Source organism: Galeopterus variegatus, unplaced genomic scaffold (assembly GCF_000696425.1).
Source record: "Galeopterus variegatus unplaced genomic scaffold, G_variegatus-3.0.2 Scaffold609, whole genome shotgun sequence".
NCBI lineage: Eukaryota > Metazoa > Chordata > Mammalia > Dermoptera > Cynocephalidae > Galeopterus > Galeopterus variegatus.
In genome coordinates this window covers 486,988-509,494 of record NW_007726720.1, presented here as the reverse complement: position 1 = coordinate 509,494, position 22,507 = coordinate 486,988, and the positions used below count along the sequence as shown (strand labels likewise).

The 22,507-nt window shown below is 36.2% G+C and overlaps 1 protein-coding gene across 1 annotated transcript in view; it reads right to left on the bottom strand.

Moving 5' to 3' along the window:
* DICER1 (dicer 1, ribonuclease type III) overlaps positions 1 to 22,507 on the bottom strand; it is a 55,108-nt gene that overhangs the window by 15,267 nt on the left and 17,334 nt on the right. Inside the window, exons 11-23 of the mRNA XM_008570524.1 lie at positions 16,185 to 16,317; positions 14,672 to 14,914; positions 13,949 to 14,103; positions 10,987 to 11,119; positions 10,140 to 10,215; positions 9,121 to 9,260; positions 7,101 to 7,280; positions 6,637 to 6,850; positions 6,287 to 6,440; positions 5,049 to 5,231; positions 4,692 to 4,797; positions 3,889 to 4,064; positions 2,120 to 2,903 (exon numbers count right to left, since the gene is read on the bottom strand). Of these exons, the coding sequence (XP_008568746.1) occupies positions 2,120 to 2,903; positions 3,889 to 4,064; positions 4,692 to 4,797; positions 5,049 to 5,231; positions 6,287 to 6,440; positions 6,637 to 6,850; positions 7,101 to 7,280; positions 9,121 to 9,260; positions 10,140 to 10,215; positions 10,987 to 11,119; positions 13,949 to 14,103; positions 14,672 to 14,914; positions 16,185 to 16,317 (2,677 nt within the window). The remainder of the gene's footprint in view (positions 1 to 2,119; positions 2,904 to 3,888; positions 4,065 to 4,691; positions 4,798 to 5,048; positions 5,232 to 6,286; positions 6,441 to 6,636; positions 6,851 to 7,100; positions 7,281 to 9,120; positions 9,261 to 10,139; positions 10,216 to 10,986; positions 11,120 to 13,948; positions 14,104 to 14,671; positions 14,915 to 16,184; positions 16,318 to 22,507) is intronic.

Here is a 22,507-nt window from a genome sequence, read left to right as displayed (position 1 = left end):
GGCGGGTGGGTGGGCATGGCATCTGTGCAAGGAGCAGCAAGGGGCTTCAACCTGCTTAGGACATAAGACCCATCAGGGGGTGGGCATGACACCAGGCTGAGGGAGTGATAATGATTTGTGCAGGAAAGGAGTCAAAGGTTTCTGAGCAGATAGATGGATGAATTTTTGTGATATAAAATAATCTTCCTTACCTAATAGAATATACTACTTCGCACTCTCAGCCTCTGGTATTTTCTTCCTGCAACCACCCTGTGGAAATCTCATCCATTCTCAGAGCTCAATTGTCACTCTTATGGGGACTACTCTCCAAAACCCTATCTAAGTCTGAAACTCTCACTTACCTGAACATTTCCAGTCCACATTCTCAACCCCAACCCTGATTTCCCACATGTCTACCTATCTTGCCCCACCACTGCCACTGCCCCGAACTTCCCTGTTTATATGACTGCCTCCTCAGTCTGTCTCAGGATTGTCCTGGGAGGCAGCAGAAGATAGCGGTTAGGGGTGAGGACTCCAGCCTCACACACTCCTGACTATCCAGATGACCTTCCACGAGCTAATCAGACTCTCTAGGAATGTTTCATCATCTGCAAAATGGGGACATGTCAGCTGCTTCTCCACAGTTCAGTGAGATTAAATGAGACAACACTTGTAAAATGCTCAGTGTGGGGCCCCGTGTTTCAGAGTAATATCAGAAGCAGGCTAGTGGGAGGGTGGAGAGCCAGCTCTCCAAAGCCAGACTGTCTGAGTTTGGTCCCAGCCCTGCCACTTACTTGCCATTTGACCTTGGACAAGTTAACCTCTCCTGACTCACTGTCCTCACCCATAAAATGGGTAGAATAAAAGTATACACCTCTTAGAATTATGACAAGAATTAAATTAGATAATATGTATAAGGTGACTAGAGTAGTGTCTGGCTGACTAAGCATTTTGTGTTAGCTAAAATTATTATTTCTTCTGAAATTACCATGTACCTCAACCCCTTCTTCACTGCCAGAACTCTAGTTCTACCCCAATATCTGCTTCTGCCTTTGCTTTCGTTTTGCTTTTCAACACACATTCCCCTCTGCTACCGTATTAATCATTTTACAAGACTAATGCTCTAACCCCTGAGCTATAAGGCCAACTGCTAGATGAATCATTTTAAACTACCACTTATTAATAGTCCCCTGCTCAAAATTCCTTTAACAGTGTCAACAACACTTAAAATACATGCAGATTCCTTAGCCTCATATTCAAGGCCTTCCATAATACAGCATCACTCCACCTGCCCTTTCAAATCTTCTCTCAGGTATTCCCACACTCCTGACTGCAGCCACAGCTCATTCCCTGAGCACTAACATGCTCAGCCATTTATCTGTCCTGTAAATGTACTTCTGCCATTAATGCCTTCCCTTGGTCACAAGTGCTATTTCTTTCTTCTGAGTGCTCAGGGTAATTAGCAGCTTTATGATCTATTTGTAAAGGAGGCTCATGCTGCCCTGTGACACCTCTTCTATCATTATTTAAATATCTTACCTTCATTACTTTTCTTCCTTAAATCTTACCTCTACACCAAGTTTAAGAATGCAGCCTTCCCTTGGGCTATCCAGCAATTATTTTATCAGAACTCCAGTGTCACTCTTCACACTGGAGAGTAACTGAGCTGTGTGAAGTGTTGATTTTTCCCTTCCCTGATGCTGCAAAACCTTGAAGATGAGCTCCTCCATGAGTGGAGGATGTCTGTACGACAGTACACTCCCAAATAAATGTTCAACTCAACTAAATTAAAGCACAAGCTCCTAGAATGTCTATGCTGAGTATTTCTTTATATTCCCCTCAAGATCATCTAGGTGCACAAATAGTTTTATTGGTACTGAACTTCTATCAAAAAATAAGGCATATATAGATCAACTAACCCCCAAAACCTGAGGGCATCATCAGTGTAAAGCATGTTTGCTGCTGGGTGGTTCCGCCACAGGCTTCCACCTGCCCTAGTGGAACAATGGAACAGCTGTGTTTGGCTGGTGCAGCAATCTCTGCAAGTCACTTTCTCATCCTCTGAGATTATCCAACACTTCAAACCACTTCCAGGCACAGTGAATAATTAACTTCTCAAAATGAAAGAACCATATCTTACCTTTTTGCTTCTCATATAGGAAAGGCGGCCCTCGTGAGCATCAGGGTAAGTGCAAAATAGATACGTGGTGATGGCATGCTTTAAAAAGGAGTCGCCAAGCATTTCAAGCCGCTCCAGGTTAAATCCATCACTAGCATTTGACAGAGTCAAAGCCTGAAGAATAAGTCCAGGATTGGGGCCAAGAGTCCTGGAGGAGTACCCAACAGAAGGGCTCTGCTCAGAATCCATCCTGTCCTTGAGCACTTTAACAGCATCTGTCGTACTAGACATCACGGCCATCATGGGACTTCCATCTGAGGTAGATTTGTCAGCATTTCCATCAAGGTATTTATTACTCAGTAGAGTACATTCATCGCTGGGCTTGGGCTGGTTCTCATAATTGTATAAATTCTGAATGGGATATGAGGTAGTTGGTTGTACAGGTATTTCCTGCTTGTAGTAATTCAGCTGATTTCCTTGGCAAAAGTCTCTGTTAGCTAAATCATAACTGCCATTGGCAAGATTTTTATTGTAAGAAAGACCATTAATTGCTGTAAGATCTGTTGAAACTTCAATTTGGAGCTTACCAGATGACTCACTGAGTAACGTTCTGCAGTTCACAGACATTTGGTCATGATTTTCTAGAGAGGAGGTTCTATTAGCACCGTGATGTGCAGCATTTTCAGGGACTACAATTGTGCTGTGCTTACAGTAACTGTCATTTTCTGCTGAAGAGGAGTTAGAAATTGAGATGAAAGATTTGCTGTCGATGGATTTTTTCCACCCGAAGTCTAAGTTAGGATATCTGCAAAGACATTTTTAGAACTTTTTATCAGATCCTTCAAAAAGGTTAGGCTTAAAGCAACAGCAATTTGAACTAAAAAAAAAAAAAAAGAAAGATCCCCATAAGCAAACTACTTTAGAAGAGAAACAAGTTTTCAAGTCAGAAATGTAAATTACAAAGCACTACAGGGTTTACTCTCTTGCTTTAACCCCTTACCCTAGAGCACAGTGTGGTAGCTAAGAAGATCACAAAGCTTGGAGGCAGCATGCAGGACCTGGAGTGACAGACTTCATGGGTCGGAATCCCAGGCCCTCTGATTAATGAGCTGAGTAATTTTGGCCAGCTTACGTAACCTCTCCATGCCTCAGCTGCTGCACCTGAAAATGAGGCTAACAATTCCTACCTCATATGACTGTCCTGAGGATTAAATGAGCTAATAGAGGCTATAGCATTTAAACTAGTGTTTGACACTATATTCAATAAGTATAGTTGTCATTATTACTATTATAAAGTTCCTTCAATCCCTAGAAATATCTTGGTATTGACAACAGGATAACCAAAAATTAATGAGTGGTTAAACCAATAATTTCTTTAAAACGCAGACTTTACTAATGGGAAGAAAATAATGAAGACAACATGATGAGGCAATTTTTACTTAACACACATTTGGTTTTTTAACAGAGAAAACAGTCTTAAAATGTGGGCATAGTAACAAAGAACCGTTTTCATTCTTACTTCAACTGTCATCACTGCAAAAAGAGTGATTATTTCTGACCTAAGGAGCTCGTCTCCCTCTGCACCTTGACAAAAACACTGGACTCAATGACCCAATATACAGATTTTCACTCAGGAGTCAAACAATGCATTTATTTCACGTATTAGGACATCCACATTTTCTTTCTCATATTTTAAGAACTATTTTATATAAAATTAAAATCTTAACTCCATTCTTCCGCAAATAAAATCTTATGACCTATGTTCTTTCTGGCTGATAATACAGGCTTACCTAAAATCTGCAGGAAGTGATCTGACTCCCACACCAGCATCGCTGGCTGTCTGGGCTCTTAGCTCCTCTGCAGTCAAAAGGCAGTGAAGGCGATAAAGTATGCTGGGGAGACAAACTGCTTTTCTCCACAGTGATGCTGGAATTGGATGTATAGCACAGAGTTCTGGAACCAGTATCTTCGAACAAGAAAAAAGTGGATACATATAAAGTGCACACACACAACATAATTTTTTTAAAAAAGACCAATTTCACTAATAAATAAAGACAAAAATCATAAATGCTAATAAAATCCAATTTTTAAAAATATTTTAAAAAATAATCCTTTTAAGTCCAAAAGGGATTTATCCGAGGATTTATGAGAATGATTTTGTGATATAATTACATGAATGGACCAAATATAAAAAGCAAAACTCTGGGCCGGCCTGTGGCTCACTCGGGAGAGTGCGGTGCTGATAACACCAAGGCCCCGGGTTCGGATCCCATATAGGGATGGCCGGTTCGCTCACTGGCTGAGAGTGGTGCTGACAACACCAAGTCAAGGGTTAAGATCCCCTTACCGGTCATCTTTTAAAAAAAAATAAAAAAATAAAAAAAATAAAAATAAAAAAATAAAAAGCAAAACTCTCAAAACTTACCAAAAAGAACACTCAAATAAAATTCAACACATAATATTAATTAAAACAAAACAAAATCTAAGGGTTAGACAACTTCTAAAACACAAATCACTCATTTAACTTGATAATATAAAATTCAAACTTATTTTTATAAATATCAAGATATGTTAGTAACAATTAATTTATTACCTGTTTATTCTGCAGACTTTCCCATTTGGCTTTCCTTTTTTCTGCACTGCTTAAAGGAAGAGCTTTCCCCTTCTGATTCAAATGTCGAGGTGTCAAAAGATTAAGTCTATAAAAATTCCAAAAACAATTTTTTCAAACAGACAAAAATAAGTACACTCTCACAGTGGCTCTCCAACTTCAGTGTGCATACAAATCACCTGAAGAGCTCATTTAAACTGCAGAATCCTGGGCCACCCCCTGGGCAAGGCTGTGTGCAAAGGATCTCCTGATTTCAGAGGCATGCCTCTGCATGTGCCTACTGACCTCTGGAAAGAATGCTTCAAGTGCAACCTGAATGCCATTTCTGAAGCGCCTTACCTTGAAGATGTATGGTCCACATCCAGCAGTGGCTGGTTGAGATTGGTCAGGTCAAGGTTATACTTTGTTTTATAATATTCTGCAAAAGTTTCATACTCAGGGGAAGGAAATTTACTGAGTGGGGTAAGATCAGTGTACACATCAGCTACATAAAATCGATGAGGTTGATCAAAATTGCGATATCTAAAAAAGGAAAAGAATGAGTTTCTTTTTGGTTTAAATCACCTATTCTCAAAACACAACTGTTTTTAATATGAAAACACAAATTATGATTAAGAATTCAAAAAGTTAAAAATAACACTAATGAAATTTTCATTAGATATATTTTGAGTGTACTTGAGACAATAAAAATTATGTTCTTATCAAGTATACACTGACTCTCCATTCTCCCCTACTTTCTTTTTCTTCTTCTAAATATCTATACCTTGGTAACATATGAAACCTAAATGGCACCTTCAAATATCTATTTCATTAATATAAGCAGTATGGAAAAATAACAATATCCAAACAACTGATTAAATACTTTGTACATTACTAATGCTAAATATAAAAGACACTTGCCATATAAAATATATTATCACATCATCTATGATAGTGATAATCTGATAACTAACATTTAAAATATGGTTTTGAGGTGCAAGAAAACCCACAAAATCAAAGAACAATTGAATTACACTGAATACTCTAATTTGTTACAAAATATCTATATCCAATTTTATTGCCCAAAACACCCATTCCCTAAATTTTTGCAAAAAGAGAAAAAGCATTCTTATTTACTATTTTCATTAAGCTTAATAACATTATTCCTTGTAAAGATTTTAAGAAATAAAACTATTGTTTATGACCAAATTCTATAATAAGACTTTGGGGATGAAAAGGATAGAAATTTTAGAAGAAAGCCTGTCAACATTTTAAATTATCTGACCATCACCAAGTGAAATCCCTTCACTCTGTGTTTTAGGTTTTGGCTTTCGCTGGAGAGAATATGCCCACCGTGAAGCAATAGCTAAATTTTCTATTATTTTAAATTATCTGACCATCACCAAGTGAAATCCCTTCACTCTGTGTTTTAGGTTTTGGCTTTTGCTGGAGAGAATATGCCCACCGTGAAGCAATAGCTAAATTTTCTATTATTAATATCAATGCTGAAGTCATAGATCATTTACACTCTCATGTGAACAAGTGCATCTTTTGAAACAAAATATCATCACCATTTTCTTTTCCATTTAAATACCTACCTTGGAATGATAACTGCATCCTGGTAATCTTCTAATTTAAAAACAAAGGGTGTTTCTTTTGAATATTTTGTGCTGGGAATGCCTATGCGAGCTTCAGATTTCTCAATATCTTCCATGAATTTAAAGTCAATATCCAAAGTGCTGGAGTCATTAACTTAGGGAAGAAAAAGCCTCTTTAGCTTGTTTAAATATAATAGAGATAAGATTCTTACTTAAGCTATATATTCATATATGTGTCTAATTTAGAGTTATCCACGTAAGAAATTTTTGTAGTATATCCAATAAGCTAGTTGCCAAGCAAAACTTTCATTTTTTAGTTACGAACACTTTAAAGTCTGGGGCCTTCTTACCAACATTAAGAGGTAGAACACAGTATGCTGAATCAGCGTCTGTAGGTTTAAATTCTAGTGCAGGTTTTTCAAGCCGAAGAATATGTGAGAATATATATTGGTGAAGTCTTGTGATCAACTCAAGCATTTGTAGAGACAATGTGAAACCAGACTTCTTCAACTCAATGGATATGGTAACCTCTCCAGAGCGTGTGTACACAGGAAAATGTGGAATCTTGGCAAAAAAGAAAAATAAAGCACCCTCAAAGTTAAAAGGTATTTTGTTCCATTACACTTAACTTCAGAAGAGGAATGACGCTTTCTATCAGGGGAACGGAAGAGACACTTTGATCATTAAATACTAAACATAATGAGGTAAGAAAAGGCACTTACTACTAAAAAGTTTTCTTTTTTCCTCTTCCTCTTTAAAAAAAAAAAAAACAAGAAGATATCTTCAACATAAATATCCATTATGAAGTATCTACCTGAGGTATAGGTTTGGCTGTCAGTATTCCAAAGCATCTCGTGGTATCCTCAGGGGGATAGAGCTTCCGTCTTCTAAAGTTGAGTTCATCAGGTAAAGGAGTAGTTAAAACCATTCCTATCACATATAGGTAACAGGGCTGATCAGGTTTGGGATAACTATCCCTCAAACATTCTGGAATCTAGAGTTTGAAAGAAAAATTAAGCATCATGCTCAAGTATAATAGCCTCTTTTCCAGATGTTGGCAAGAAAACATATTTGTGGCTTTACTAAACGCTGATAAGAAAAAGCTAAGAAAATACACAGCACTAATTACTTTACCCTGCTGGGGAAGTCAGCATTTCTCAGGTCTGAGCTGCACAGTGGCCCAAGTTCACCTACGTTATAATACTGCTGACTATATGGCTAACACCAAAATTATAGAAAACAATCAAACACTGTAGTGTCTTTTTAAAAAATACCATTCATTTGATTTATTTGACTAGAAAACTCTTTTCTACCTTGGGCTTTTTAAGCATTTACTCATTGTAGAGTAACAGAAAATAAAATCAGGCAAATTTTAAAAATCACATATAATCCTATTACTCAAAAATAACCTTTATTAACATTTTGAAATACTATAAATTTCCTAGACTTCTGTCTATGTATAATATATAAAAACACATACTAATATTTTTCGATATAAATGGAATCATACAACACTGGTGTGTGCACATGTGTGTGTGAGATAACCTAATTTTTATCCCCCTACTACAATGAGAATATCTTTCAGAATCAATATGAATCATTATCATCATTTTTAAGGCTGTCTCATTATGTGAGTAAACCATAATTAAATTAATCTGACATTATTTCTAAGCTTTCATTTACTAATTAGATTAGGGTCCTGCAGTTTCTGAGGCTCAATGGCAAATAACTGCATCTGTAGTTAAAAGGTATAGAAATGATGGCTAAGAGACAGTTATGATTAATAGGATATCATAACACAAAATATATCAATTAAACAGGATGCAAGGCAGTATTATGCTTCTCAGAACAGTTATCTTTAATGATGTTTATCATACAAAACTAGTCCAATAGGCAAATTGTGTATGACGGAACCGAGCATTTCAGAAAAATGGGTAACATTCATAATTTTTTAAAAACCAACATGATTTTGAATCTTGAAAATGCTTAGCTGGGTGTAAATTTTTTAAAAGTAAAAACTCACAACTGCATAACTACAAAAGAACCACACACTTAGGCTAAGATGAAGGTACAGAGCAAAATTTTGCTTTTTTTTGGAACTCCTATGAGATAAAAATACTAACAAATATTTTTAAAATAAGGGGCTGGCTGGTTAGCTCAGTTGGTTAGAGAGCAACCTTGCAACACCAAGGTTACAGGTTCGAATCCCCATACCAGCCAGCCACCAAAAATAAATAAATAAATATTTCAGCCAAGTATGGTTATAACTAGAAGTCAGATCCAGAGATGTTTTAATGTGTGAATCCTGCCACGATGCCACAGATCGTGCTAGAAACATTCCACTGAAATGACTTATTTGGACTCCCAATAGCCCACATCCTAACTCCTGACAGATATTTGTGCTTCTGCCTTCCAGTGTATCTGTCACCTTGAGAGAGCATCTTTTCATTTGCCTATTTTAGCATACAAATCCTCTTCTGTCTTAGCCCCAGTCACAAATAAAACAAGAATCATACCACTAAACTGAATGAAATAAAGAATGTCTCTTTAAGTTAAATAAACTCATTCTGGGTAGAATCTGATAGATGAGTCCAAGAATCCTCTTAAGAAGAAAAACAAAAACTGTCTGAAGTGGAAAGAGAGATAGAGGACATGCAAAAGTAAAGGGGCTGATCTGAGAGAAGTTATGAATCAGAGAAATGAGCTGAGGTCCACAGAGTGGGCCAATTACCAGAGTCTGGGAAGCCAACCAAGCAGAGGAATTTAGGTTTGATGTAGCAGGAAATAAAAATTCAGAAAGGCTAGATTTTTATTCAGTTCTAACCAATACTAACTGCTTTTGGGTAGCACTGCCTTCGTTTTGTGGAACCTGGTCTTCCTGGAACACTAGTCTCTTCTTCATCATGTAAATCAAGCTCTTCTTCATATTTAACAGTCTCTTTCCCAACTGGCATCAAATGGTCATCCAGTTCACCTAAGAAATTTAAAAAGAATTAACATAAACAATCTAGATTTTTTTTTTTCTTTTTGTCTTTTTTCGTGTCCGGCAACGGATCGCAACCCTCAGTGTCGCGCCCGTACCGGACCGGGACCGGCAACGGGATCACAACCTTCGGTGTTGCTCTCGCCCCTCGCTCAGCCAGTGAGCAGGAACTGGTCTGTATGTGGGATCCGAACCCTCGGCAGGAGCGCCACCGCGCTCCCAAGCGGCGCACTGTAGCAGTGCACCACCGGGCCGGCCCAACAATCTAGATTTTTGCCTCTCTAAATAAACTGGAAGAGCACTATGTTAGGAAGTAACTGGAAAAGTAATAAAACCTAAAGTGCCTTTGCCTTTATCAATGTAAAAGTAATCAGATGTGATACTTCAGGCAAAGTCTATGTTGGCTCTCATATATCTGGTATAAGCAGGGTGGCAAATTCTGTTCTAAGACTCAAAAATAAAAACATCTAAACAAGACAACAGCATGTATCATTTCTAAATAAAGAGATCCTGGAAAAAGTCTTCCTATTAAAAAAAAAGATTAATTTCTAGGCTAGTATGGACTAATTGGAAAGACTGATACATTAAAACACAAATGTTCATGATTCAACAGTTATGAGAAGACTTTTATGTCCAGTAAAGGAAGCAAATAAATGACAGGGTTTGCAATTAAGCTGTAGAAAACAAAGAGTTCCCATAATGTTGTAGGATATTCAAGTTACATAATATATTTATATTCACCAAGGCACACCAAGAGCAGCAACTTCACAGCTCTACAAAATCCTTAGAGACCTATAAAATCCTCAATATGCTTTTTATACAATGTTTATAATTTATCTTTATTTGCATATGCTTTTCAAACATCCTTACCAATTTTGTGCAGTTTTTCACAGCAAATGAGAGCTACAACTCTTTCAGCCAATCGTACACAGCTCATTGGTGGACCCTGAAAATAACAAAATAGCTTTCTATTGTATATGCACATAGCTATATTATCACTAGCACATGAAACATCTATGAAACCTCTGCCCCAACATCTCTGGAGTTCAATTTACCAAAGTTCTTTATTTTGAAAAATTCCAATAAATTTTTATAAATCCTAACTACAATATTTGAAATATCCATCTTTAAAAAATCCTGCCCAGTAAAAACTAAGTCATGACAAGATTTTATAATTTTTGATAAAGATAAATTTCAGTAAGATTTTCAAATATCTTACTTTCGTGAACTTGCAAATATGTAACAACAACAAAAAATAAAGATATATGGGAATATAACAGATTAAAACTACTGAGCAGATTTTTATGTGCTACAGAAATGAGTCACTTTGGAATATTTGAAAATTAATATTGGGACCAAGGACAGCAGTTACAAAAGGCAGACTTTAGTCAGAAACAGCAAAATAAGTAGAGCAGCCCAACCACATTTAATGAATTTTGTGTCCCTGTATCTAAGCTGAATGATTCTTTCGGAAATGTTTACATTAATAAGAACTTGGAGGAAACTTCAGAGGTCATCTAGTCCAATTCTAAGAGTCTGTAAGTTAGGCTATTATAAATTTGAACATGTAGTTGACTACAAAGAGATTTATAAATCTACTCTTTAAAGTAGATTTTAAAACCAAATTTACCTATAACTTGCATGTCCTAGAGAAGCTGAAAAAAATACATTAATGACATACTTTAAAAGACACAATCATTTCTTTTTCTAAACTTACAACAATGGAGGCTCGAAGAGGTGAGTTAATTGGCAGATAAAGAGTTGAATAAAATGTACCATCAGGCAACTCTCGGGTTCTACATTTAGGAGCTAGATGAGTAAATGGGTCACTTGGTAATCTAGCACAGTATCTGCGAAGAAAAAAAATTTTGAGGCTGAATTTACAACTGAGAAATAAAATCTGTATTGATATTCACAACCTAAATTTTTACTTCTTATGTCCCTCTTCCCCTCCACCAGATAGGTGTTTACATGTGGAGTTTGAACTTTATTGCTTCAAACATCCAATAAGATAAACAGTGTTGTCTAACAGAACTTCCCACAAAGATGTCCTGTATCTGCAATGTCCAACACGGCAGTAGCTGCTGAGCACTTGAAATGTGACAAGTGCAACTAGGGAACAACATTTTCGATTTTATTTTATTTTAACTTAAATTGAACTTTGAATTTAAACAGCCTCATTGTGTCTAGTGGTACCATATTGGACAGTGCACAAAGTACTAGTTCTGAACCCATTAAGAGGACATATTGCCAATGTTTGTTCCTTAATAATCTTACATCTGCCAGAAACTATCAGGGAATGTATAAGAAAGGCATCAGAAGAGGGCAGAAGAACAGTCAGTGTCAACACAAGGAGGGCATCATAACAAGATCAGCACTGAGCAGTAGCACAAGAAGAGTGCTGGAGCGGGCAAGAAGCTGGCCCAGAGAAAGCCAGGGCTGAGTAAGAAGGATGCTGGGACAAGCGGAGCCCACATAAGGAGAGTGTTGAAATGGGCAGCAGTCTTGCAAGGTTAGGACCTATGCAATTAGGGCACCCAAACACGGTGGCAGCCGTGCAGGGTAGTAAGACTGGCTACATATGAGAAGATTGAACATACAGTTTTTTTGAGGACAATGGGAGTTGGACTTTTTACTACTGGACAAAGGAAGTACAAAAATAGAAAAGAGGAAATCCAGAATGAACCCTCTAATGTCATACTGAAAATGGAAGTATCATCAGTCAGACATAGAAATAAATACAGATGTAAGTGTGCATGTGAATATATAAATAAACTTTCTAGCTCTGCCCACTAAAATGCCTGGCAGCAGTAACACCCCACTGGCCGTGAATATACCTAGTATCAAGATCTTGGTTTCTAAACAACTCAATCTCCACTAAAAGGAACCAGGAACTCTTAGAGATGTAGCCAATATCAAGGCTGTGGCAGGGGAAGTATTTGAGTTGAATCCAGAACATCTTGTACCGTATAACAAGAAAGTGTTCAAAGAATAATGGTGACATGTTAAAAAGACACAGAAGCTGGAGTGAAGGGGTTCCCACTGACCAAATTTGAGATAATTTTAACATCAAAACAAATAAATGTTAGTAACAGATTATAAAATTCATTAAATGAGTCCATAAATTCAAACTAAAATAAAAAATAATAATAATGAAAAATAAATGGAAAGAAGGAAAAGCTCTTCCTTACAGTAGAATATCAATTAATAAATACAGACAGAATAATGAAATCAGAAAATCACCACTGAGTAGCCATCATAGTAATCAATTCAAGCAAGGCATATCAATGGATACTTACATTAATGGGTCAAACTGAAAAGAAGAATGAATTTTAAATAGTCACAAAGTATCTCCCCACGAAATACTTACTAATTACAAAAATATATATAAAAAGAAAGTTTACAGTAGAGAAAATTGGCAGACCTTATTCAAGTGATCAAAATTACCACCACCAGTAAGGGCACAAATCAACATCGTGTGCCACCTATTAAAACGGGACATGCAGAACACAGCATCACTTCAGTGATGGGCTGGCCAAAAATGTATAATCTGGTCAAATCATGAGAAAATATCAGATAAACTGAAACTGAGAGTCAGACTACAAATGACTCGTCTGTAATCTTCAAAAATTTCAAGGTCATTAAAGTCAAGGAAAGACTGAAGAATGGTTCCAGATTGAAGGCGACTAGGGAGATGTGTCAACAGGCTACAATTTATAATCCTGGATTGGATCTTTCGGCTACAAAGAACATTCTTGTGAAACTTGAATGGGTCTCTCTGGGTTTAAGAGTCTGTGGGAATTCTTTGCAGTATTCTTGCAACATTTTAAAGTTTGAAATTGTTTTAAAATAAAAGGTTAAAAAGAAATTCTTATGCTTGCTGCTTTATTTTGCCTCTGAATGAAATTTATCTTTATATATAATCTAGGTATATATTTGCTTTTCTTAGTTCTTAGAAATGTTACTATCAGTCTGGGACAAAGTAAATTAGAACATACTCAAAAATACAAAATTAATTTATGATATCTTAATTCATTGCTTATGGAAAATTCAACACTACCCAACATTTGTGGTGCAAAACAACATTTCAGGATTTAGAATCAGTTAGCAGTATAAAATTAAATCTAATAAAACTAAGCATGCCTTCATTATGTCAACCTTGTCAATGAATACTAAACATTACTGCAGAATACTTTTTTGCCTTTTGATCAAAAAGAATAAATTTAAAAAGTAACTTTTCTCTCTCTCATCAAAATATCACAAGCCATAAATGAAAAGATTGGTGACTGCAAAATGTAAAGAACAATATAATAGAGTCATATGCCACATAATGGTATTTTGGTCAGTGATGAATCACATAAATGACAGTGGTCCCATAGGATTATAATGGAGCTGAAAAATTCCTATAGCTAGTGACGTCACAGCCATCCTAATGAGTGCAGGACATTACTCACACACAAACAACAGGCTATACCACACAGCTTAAGTGTGTAGTAGGCCATACTATCTAGGTTTGTGTAAGTACAATCTAAGATGTCCACAAAATGACAAAATCACCTTAACAACACATTTCTCAGAATGTATCCCTGTCATTAAGCAACACATGACAGTACTTGCACATTTAGACCTAAATCTTGCAAAACTCATAGGTTTCCCATGCAGGTGATTTGATACCATACCTATTGATGTGTCCAATGGCTGTGTTGATTGTGACTCGTGGACCACCATCATCAGGCCTCAACACATATGGTGGGAAAACATCATCATCATCCACAACGGGATCAATGTCAGTCTCACCAGTATCTACTGACTTGGAACATTTGTTTCTCAAGATCTGAACATTTTAAAGACAACTTGTGATGAGAACAAATGTCTTCTTTGCCATATGTTGGTTGTCTGCCTCTGTATCTATAGAGAAATGTCTCGACACAAAACATCTCTCCTAAACATACTTCAATACTCCAAAGTCACCTGCTGCAGAAAACTCCACCCAGTGAATCTCTCTCAGTTGCAATCATGTGGAGACACTCACCATACAGTATAACACCTATATTGTAGTGTACCCCCCCACACACATGTGACTGTCAGTCTTTCTTGAGTATAATTACTATGTCATCACTCTCCAATCTCTCCGCAACTCAAGCGATTGAGTCACTACACTGTCAGTACACTTTCCCAGATATCCTTCCCTAGTAATCCAACTGACCCTTTCCAGTGCTCTTTTGTTGTGATGTTTCAAACACTTTGTAAAATACTGAAGAGTCTTTGTAATCATTCTCAACTTCCTTATAGTATATACATTGTGCACCTCATTGAGACTATTATCTGTACATAAAACAGTTTTATCTATTTCTATGCAAACAAAGAATGACAAAGATACCATATTAATTTTTTGATCTTACCTTTTCAATAGCTTTGTAGGTTTTAAGGTCTTCTTCAAAACTTTTTATTTTGTCAGTATCTGCTAGCATTATATAATTAGAGATCGGTGCCCTTGCTCTTCCTTTTGACTGAACATAGGATCGATACTCTGTGGGCAAATCAAAACGAACCACCAAATTGCATTTTGGTATATCAACACCCTCTTCTACAATACTTGTTGCAATAAGCAGATTGGTCTCGTGTGCTCGAAATTTCCTAAGTACCTGAAAAAAATACACCAAGAAAAGAAATTCTAAGAAATTTTCCAAAATAAACAGAGTAAAAATAAATGACAACATATACTATGGGCATGCTAAATCTTTGAGGCCAGTCTAAAGAAGATGACAATATCACAGAAAAGTCAGGATGCATAAATACAGGGCCAAAGAAACTCTGATTTATTGATGGTAGTTTTCAACCGAATGTTACCTGAAAATTAAAGTGCCTTTCTACTTTATAGAAGTGCCCACATCACAAATCACAGAATGCCTTCGGGTTGAAGGAGCTGGCTCTTTTTATGACAAGTGTATCTAACCAACTAAGTGATCAAATGAATCCATTTCTTGAGTTGTGTTGATATTATGACCCTACATAATGGTATCCTACATTTGTGAGGCTCTGCCAACATCCCTCCAAAGATATCAAAACTTTATCATTAAAATCCCTAATGCACCCAGAATTAAAAATTACAAGCAAGACATTACTTATTTTCGGCATCTTGAGAAATTTTTAATTTAAGGACTCAGAACTGATTAAAACATAAAGTGAAAGCTTTTTTCACATGAGATTTAAGATCACATTCACTCCCCAATCCATATAAGTGAAATAATAACATAAGCTGGTTTTCAGACTGTCAGATCTATCTGGGACTCCTGGACTCCCCAAACCTGGAATATTGTCAAAAACCCGTGACGTAGATCATGCCTTTAAGAGGAAATTTCTTCAAATTTTAAGTTAAATAATAAACTTTAAGTGAAAAGTTTTTGTTTGTTAAGCCAGACCATCTTTTAGCATCTTTACAATGCTGTTTCCTATATTAAGAACTTAAAAAGCATGAAAAAATTTAAGCTAAAATCTAAAAAATATAGTGTTATTTCTTAAAATATTCAACCAAGGTAGGATTTTAAATGAAAAAAAGAAAACATTTTCCAGGAAAAGATTTCAATTTGTCATTTCATAGTCATATGGAGTTGACAAGAGTTATACATGCTTTGTTTTTCTATGAAATGTAGCTGTGTGACATCAACCCAACAAATAAAGGAAAATGAACTGACTGATGACAATCAAGACACAAAATTGATTTGCCAGTCAACTATTCCAATTCTGGGCATATAAATCACCATACAGCTACTTCATAGGAGACAGATTGTCTATATATGAACAAGTATTCTATATTCCAAAAAAGTGCTGGGAATTATGAAGAAAGGGAGTTCCTACAGGCAGTTTGTCTGTATATGTTCTGAAAATTGTTATTGTACAATTATTTTAAGTTACCTCTTCCTGTTTTCTGAATTCTGCTTCCATCTGTTTGTTACGAGGCTGATTCTTTCCAATGCCATGTCCAGTTATAAAATTGCTGCTGATGTAAGCCAGCTCTGGATCTTGTTTGCCAGCTTCCTTTATCAATCTAAGAAAATTATACACATTTGGAAGTTAAGCATTGCTGAGGAAAAATATTTTAACTTTTGTTTGTAAGGTCTCCTTTAAAATGGAAATACATGTATTTTTTTGCCAACATACCTAACAAAATAATCTTGGTCCTTTTTTTCTAGCAGTTTAAATAGAAAAAAATCACTGCCTTTCTTCATCACATAGATCTGTGGACCAAGTACTTATAATACCAAATACAAGGTTGAGTTATACTGACAAATGAAATGGTCACATTACCTCCAACTTCCAATTTGGCGATGATGACTTAATAGAAATGTGGCCCAGGATGAGACTGAGCTCATCAGAGAGCAACATGGATCTGCATACATCCTAGCTTTGGGACAAGACTTCTAAGGAAGAAGCTCAGCACACTTCCCTAGATGCACAGCCAGCTTCAGCAGCAGTCATGCTCTTTTCTCTATGGCCATGCCTACACAGAACAAGGATCACGTGCCTGACACCAAAGGAAGAATTTCTACAGTACAGGAAACCTCCTGCCCCCTCTATATGTAACAATAGAGCTCTTGGGAAAGAAATGCTTCATCATCTCAATTCCCAATACTTTCTGGTCCCCAGGCCACTGACTAAAGTTCTCCATAGCAGAGTACTGGACTCCTGAACAGAACTGCCAAAGAGTTCCCTACCCCATCCCATCACGAAAGACAAGACTCCTGAGCTCTGTCTCTCTTCCCCAGCCTGCTCCTCTGTTTCAACCCAGAATGCCAGTAACCTAAAGCTGGTCTTCTAACTAAGACATGGAAAAGAGCTACACGATGGGATCACATTACATGGGTACAGAAGGTTAACAGTTAGTGCTGCCATTACAGCTATTTTAGAAGTATCCACATTCAAAAACTCAGCACACAGGATAAATGGTTCCACACCTGACATAAGTGATTCCATATGGTTCCTCTGAAGTCATACTACATAGTATAAATTCCTATTAGAAAATTGCATTTTTACATCAAACTATCCTTTTTAAAAAAAAATACATGAAAAAGACTAATATCAAAGAGCTGGAAGAAAACTTAAGTGGCCATCTAAAATATCTCCTGCCTCCCGATCAACAGAAACTTGCATGTCTAGGTTAGGGTGAGAGTCTGTTCTATAGTTCAGGTGCTTAAAATATCCAGAATCAGAAACTTCCTTATTATCTTCAAAGGTTTAATTATTACAATGAACTTACGATGCCAGTAACAGAAATTAGTGTTACATGAAAACAAACAGCATGCCCTAAAGTCTAAAATATGAAATGAATTACTTTAGAAATAGCATGTATTTCCAAGTTTTAGTTTATATAAGTATCAATTTGAATGTAACAGAGGTTTAAAAAACACATTTTAAGCTACTCCTAATTAGGCAAAAAGTATATTTCACTTTGCCAAAATTATTAATCTGGCAGACTTCAATTAGCTGAGAAATAGAAGCTCTAACAGTAAGTTTATTTCTCCTTAATGAAACACACATCAAAACTGGAGAGGACAAAAGAGACAATATGCACACGTATAACATCTCCCATGAGCAATAATTAAATGTCATACACCTATGCTGATAGTGTTTAGAGAGAAAAATGTATTTCTTGACTAGATAAATTTAAAGAATGCCGAACCATGTGCCAAGCTTCAGGATTCAGAGGAAACAAAATAAGTGTCCATTCTTCTCAGGGAGTTTACAAATAACACAATCTGCTTAAAGATTTCATGGCACCACGGAATAGTAAAACAAAGTCCTATTTGATTTTTTGTACTGAGTTTATACAAGTTGTTCCACAAGCAAGCTGTGTGATAAACTGTACTGTCCTCTAGTGTGCAGTGCTTCCAAAACTATCTGTAGTGAAGAACCAGGGTTTTTTTTTAATATTTCTAATCCAGAGACCAAATGAACTATTAAAATGAAACTTTCAAAAATAAAATATTAAACACTATTTTTTTAAAAAGGAAAATTTAAAAAGCATTAAAATTCAAGTGCCAATTTTATTATACTGAGCAGACGTAAAATTACAATCAAACTGCTGTATGATTTTCTAAATACTTACTCTCGATCTCTGTACTTAACTCATGGCTGTGTTTGTGTGTATATGCACAGTGCCTCCCCAATTAGATTGAAAATAACATGATCAAAAGTGCATGGTAGGTTCAGAAAATTAGCAGACATACTACTGAAAATTGTGATTTGACTAAATATGCTAATTAATGCAGACAATCATAAGAGAAAAAAGATTCAAAGATACAAATAACAAGTACTTGAATTATGTTACCAACAATACCTTTAAGAGTATCCCTTGCTCCTTATTTTCTTGTCAGTGTGAGAAAATCAAATAATTCCTCTATGATCTTACCAAAAAAACTATCACCGACAGCTATAGTACCCTGATAGTGCATCCCCCAAATGTGTACATAAGGAACAAGAATTGGTGTTTACTGTGTGCCAGGTGATAAAACAGCCATTTTTATATACATTGTCTCCTATCAACAAACCAGTAAGAGAGGGAAGTATTATTACTGTTTTACAGATGGAGGTGCAGAGGCTTTAAAAACTTAAATAACTTTCACAAAATATATATACCCGAAAAGTGAGCAGAAAAGAAACCAGGGCTCCTTGGCAAAATGGCCAATTTTAAGGCTGGGGCAGGTGCATTTTGCAGTACTAAAAAGTAAGGGAGTATACAAAATACAAAAATACAAAAGGATGAGGGTATGTCAAAGTGACACAGGAGCTAACCTCAAATAGCTCCTAAAGGCCAAAGCTGGAACAATTTGAGCAACAAAATAAATAATGTAACGTTGGATTATAACCCAAAGTATAAAATAAACATGAGTCCACACTGATAAAAATACATAATTCAATAAACATAAGAAGATAAGTAATTAAATAAGATAAAAGAAACAAGTCTTCCTTACAGAAGAATTCATAATAATATATGTAGACAAACCCCTCTCCAGAAAGTGGAGATTAAACCCTCCCTCCCAGGATGGGCCAGACTTGGAGACTTCCTTCCAAAGAATAAGAAAGAGTAAGAAAAGAGAACAGCAGTAACTTTACAGTGGAGAAATCTGGCAAACACTATCACAACCAGGTGATGAAGTTTAACATCACCAGTGATGATTCATGTTGATCCCGTGAGCCCCTTACATAAAGTGATGAGAAGGGCATGTCACCTCCATGGTATTCTTCCAAATCCTATAACCCTCGTCTAATCCTGAGAAAAACATCAGGCAAACCCAAATGAAGGGGCATTCTACAAAATACTGACCAGTGAGTACTCCTCAAGATTGTCAAGGTCATCAAAAACAAGGAAAGACTGAGAAACTGTAACAGACCAGAGGAGACTGGAGAGACAGGACAACTAAATGCAATATGATCCCTTGGATTAAAAAGAGGACATCAGTGGAAAAATTGGCAAAATCCAAATAAGGTCTGGAGTTTAATTAATAGTAATAAACCAATGTTAGCTTTCTTAGCTGTGACAAGCAACTAGTTGTGACAAATGGTGATACAGGATGTTAACAATGGGAAACTAGGTGAGGGGTAGACAGGAACTCTCTGTACTATCTTCCCAACTTTTCTGTAAATCTAAAACTATTCCAAAATAAAAAGTTATTAGGGGGCCGACCCTGTGGCTCACTCGGGAAAGTGCGGCGTTGGGAGTGCAGCGGCGCTCCCACCGCAGGTTTGGATCCTATATAGGGATGGCTGGTGCGCTCACTGGCTGAGCGCGGTGAGGGTGACACCAAGCCAAGGGTTGCTATCCCCTTACCGGTCACAAACAAATAAACAAACAAACAAAAAGTTATTAGGAAAAAACGGGGTGGGGGAGGGTAGAGACAGGATGTGAATTCAGGTCTGTCCAATGCCAGTATCACAGAATATTAGTAAATTGCATGGTGAAAATAACACTAGACTTGGAGACTGGAAGCCATTTTCTGCCACTTGATATCTTTATAACTTGGGGAAGGTCACAAACTAAGTTTTGGTTTCTTTTCTGTAATATGGTAAGAACATCTACCTCCCTCCCTCATAGAGTATTATGAAAAAATTTTAAATACATATAAAAGTAACTCATAAATCTCTATGTAAATGTAAGGTAAAGGAAAACTGCAAACGTTAAGACTGCATGCATACTTACACTACATACAGAAGTAGCTATGACTTACTTTTTTAATGAGGAGAACAGAAAACTGTATGTGCATTACAATGGCTTACACTCCCATGAAAATTTTCACTGAAGAAGGGTTTTTCCTCCCATTAAACTGATGGAAGGAAAGACTATGGATTTCAGGAAGTTTTTCTAAGCTTATTAAAAAGCTTACTGGAACAAGACCTCTATTGTGCATTTAATTAGCTGCCCATGAAATCAACCCTCAGACTGCTCTTGATTCATCATAAAACACTAAATTCCTGCCACATTTTATTAAACTTGATCACAATTAATCTGATCGTTAAAGTCAATAGGAAGTAACTGATTGATTTTGGATAAATCTTTTCAGGCCAATGCTCGTGCAATGAAAACTGGCACATCACTATATAAAAATACATCCAGAAAACAGGAGAAAAGCAGAAAATAAACCCCCCATTTCCTCCCTCCAAGCCCCAGAAAATTTATTTACTCCTTATACCATCATACATGGAGGCAGGCTTAGAATGTGCTGGTGTTAAACTTTTTTGATTCCCACAATGCCCTTTCCCCATTCTAAGAAGTAGTCCCTCGACAGTCATGCTTTCCCTGGTCCATCTCCTGGCTGTCTAAAGCACTGCTTTTTAGTGTTCTCTGATGCCCAGGGGCATTATGATTGTAGAAAGAACTGGAAACTAGAGTTAGGATATTAGAATTCTAGAACTGTCTCTTCCAGTGACTAGCAATTTAACTTAGAGCAAATTCCTTTTCCTCCTGAGGCACTTCCTCTTTTTTTTATAAAAATAAGTCAGTGAGGTCCCTTTCCAACATTAAACTTCTGATTTAAATGTAATTCAGAACCTAAAGTTATTTTACTTCATATTCATCAGAAGCATCAGGCTCAATGACTTTATGAAAAGTACCAGACTGAAAACTGCCAGATGACTACCCTCGAGTCCAATTTCTCGTTACTCAGAAGTTTTTAAACCCCTAAACGTTCAGAAGCAGTTAAGAAAAAAAAAAAAAAAATCCAAATTACTTCAAGAAACAAAGCTTAATTTTTCCTCAGAGATCACTACTTGGAAAAAAGGTTCTTAGGGATAAACTCTGGCCAATTAATGGATCTCACAGAAAAGTAGATTGCCTTAAGTACAAAATAAAGAGCCTTTTTTTTGGGCAGAAAATAATAGAGCATCTATCCACAAACCAAAAGGACCATATGTTAAGTGACCATTTGACACAAATTTGAAGTATAGCTCCTTGGCTAGGTCTATATTCAGGAAAAACAAACATTTATTGAATACGGGAGAAGGAGTTGGAATCCACAACCTAAAACTTGTATTCACTATCTCCTTTGCTAATATTCTCAGAACTCTTCCCCAACATTATTATTCTCTTCTGATTCAGAAAATTTTAACATGTAGTCTATGAACCAATCCAAATTGCAAATCCAGTTGTTCTAAACTTTTTCCACTACAGCCTTAAAAACTTGAATCAATGTGGGTTTTTTAAAGAAAAAAAAGTTAACATAAAAAAAATTAGCCACAATACCCAGGTAAAATTTATCCTACGAAAACCTGAAAGAGCAAGCTTGTTGTGAAATACTTAACACAATTCCTAACACATAAAGATTCATAAATACAGTCAGCCCTTTGTATCCACAGGTTCTGCATCTACAGATTCAACCAATCGTGGAACAAAAACAGTTAAAAAATAGAACAAATTTTTTTAAAAATACAGTATAAAAACTACTTACATAGCATTTACATTTAATTATGTATTATAAGAAACCTAGAGATGATTTAAAGTATACGGGAGGATATATGTAGGTTATATGCAAATACTACACCATTTCATATGAAACTTGAGCATCTGCAGATTTTCATCCTCTCAGGTCCTGGAACCATCTAAATTAAATATAACAACTGAATACAAAACAAGGAATGCTTTACTTAAATGTAACTTAATTTTTCTATACTTGCTCTCTATTTTAGATGGATTAGCATCCTTTCAGAAAAAAATCTCAGTCATTTCAAAACTAGCCTTTTGGGAA